Source organism: Aplysia californica, unplaced genomic scaffold (genome assembly GCF_000002075.1).
Source record: "Aplysia californica isolate F4 #8 unplaced genomic scaffold, AplCal3.0 scaffold00357, whole genome shotgun sequence".
NCBI classification, from domain to species: domain Eukaryota; kingdom Metazoa; phylum Mollusca; class Gastropoda; order Aplysiida; family Aplysiidae; genus Aplysia; species Aplysia californica.
Window position 1 is genome coordinate 689653 of NW_004797627.1, and position 2247 is coordinate 691899.

Here is a 2247-nt window from a genome sequence, read left to right on the forward strand (position 1 = left end):
CTCTCTCTCTCTCTCTCTCTCTCTCTCTCTCTCTCTCTCTCTCTCTCTCTCCCTCGCTGTCACTGTTTTGACAGTGTGTTTGTTTGTATGTGTGTGTGTGTGTGTGAGTGAGAGAGAGATAAAACGTGATCAGATAGAACGTGATCATTTCCATTCTTAACTAAAGTGTTTTCTTTTTCACAGCACTTCTTATTTCAGGCTGATTTGTAAAATTTGCTTCAATTCTCGAAATTCTTTTTATTATTCATGCGTTGGCTTTTCCCTATTTTTCTGTACTTAACAGTGTAACAGGTTTTAGCTTCTTTTTTTTTGTCACGTCTATTTTTGGCAATCACTTACTTGAAGTACCATTTTCTACTCTGAAATTTGCTTTATGAGACGATTGCAGTTGGTAATTGTTGATGTTGATGGGTTTTTTGGGGGGAGGGGGGGGGGGGTGTTGTTCATAGCAGACTTCTGTTTGTACTGAGTCGCCCAGAGTCCAACATCACTTCCTGTTTGTGTTTTCATTTTCCCACAGTTCTGTCTGCTCTGTTTGTGTGTATACATGTATGTACATCCTCACACACTTCTGTCTGTTCTGTTTGTGTGTATACATGTATATCCCCACACAGTTCTGTCCTCTTTGTTTGTGTGTATACATGTATGTACATCCTCACACACTTCTGTCTGCTCTGTTTGTGTGTATACATGTATGTACATCCTCACACACTTCTGTCTGCTCTGTTTGTGTGTATACATGTATGTACATCCTCACAGTCTTCTGTCTGCTCTGTTTGTGTGTATACATGTATGTACATCCTCACACACTTCTGTCTGCTCTGTGTGTATACATGTATGTACATCCTCACACACTTCTGTCTGCTCTGTGTGTATACATGTATGTACATCCTCACACACTTCTGTCTGCTCTGTGTGTATACATGTATGTATATCCTCACACAGTTCTGTCTGCTCTGTTTGTGTGTATACATGTATATCCTCACACAGTTCTGTCTGCTCTGTTTGTGTGTATACATGTATATCCTCACACAGTTCTGTCTGCTCTGTTTGTGTGTATACATGTATATCCTCACACAGTTCTGTCTGCTCTGTTTGTGTGTATACATGTATATCCTCACACAGTTCTGTCTGCCTGAATCGCTCCGTCCATTAATCTGTTTTTGTGTTTGTCTTCCATGTGTACACACACTCAGACACACACACACACACACACACACACACACACACACACACACACACACACAAGCACGCACATACACGCACACAAACACACACACACACACACCAACCCCTCTTTCCCCGTCCTTTAACCTTCACACTCAACAATAAGAATTTTAAAATAGCTAAGATTTGTTGCTTATGTTTTTATATTTTCTCTCACTCGTTCCCTCCATTTCTTTTTTGATGACCATAACAGCAAGGAGATTCGGCCGAGGTTAGTTGCATACTCCCTCGTCTCTCTCTATCACACACACACACACTCTATCTCTCCCTCACCCTCTCTCCTCCCACCCTCTCCCCCCCCCCACCTTACTCTCTTTTTCTCTCCCTGTTTCTCCCTCTCTCTTTCTCTCTCTCTCTCTCTCTCTCTCTCTCTCTCTCTCTCTCGCACACAAACACACACATACACATACACACACACACACACTTAAACACACACTCTCACACACACTGTTAGGAGCCTTCCTGCATGATGCCTCTGTTCACTCTAATAGTCTTCTCGTGATCTCTCGGTGTTTGATGGTTTGATGGTACATGTCGTGTGCACACACCTTTATAAACCTCCGCCTTACTTTTACTGTTGTGTTATTGCATCATTATGTTTTCTTTTCTGCTCGGGAAAGCTGCTGCATTGTTATGTTGTTTTCGATTTTGTTTTGATATCTAGAATGATGCTTTCTTTCCAACCGCTGACAAGGTTTATATATTATATATATATAAGTATGTGTGAATGTGTGTGTGTGTGTGTGTGTTTGTGTGTGTTTGCGTGTCTTTATATGTTTGTGTGTGTTTGTATGAGTGGGTGCATGTATGCGTGGTCATTTTGTAAGGCCAACTGTCTGATCTTTCTCTTCAACATAGATGCCACACGACAATATGTGTATTTGTTGTGTTGTTCTTGTTGATGATATTGTTGCTGATGTTTTTGCTGTAAATAACAATTTCTTTTATTTATTTATTTATTTATTTATTTTGATTTTGATTTTTAAGATAAAAATCTTTTTTTTAAAACTTAGTTTATCC

The 2247-nt window shown here is 40.0% G+C and overlaps 1 protein-coding gene across 4 annotated transcripts in view; it reads left to right on the forward strand.

The window, feature by feature from the left end:
• The window catches only part of LOC101862516 (ATP-binding cassette sub-family G member 4), a 128498-nt gene that overhangs the window by 106176 nt on the left and 20075 nt on the right, over positions 1-2247 (forward strand). For 3 of the 4 annotated variants that reach the window (XM_005103067.3, XM_005103068.3, XM_035970996.1), the window contains one exon: positions 1421-1438. The exons of the other annotated variant lie outside the window; for it this stretch is intronic. In XM_005103067.3, the coding sequence (XP_005103124.1) occupies positions 1421-1438 (18 nt within the window). The remainder of the gene's footprint in view (positions 1-1420; positions 1439-2247) is intronic. 4 annotated transcript variants of the gene reach the window in all.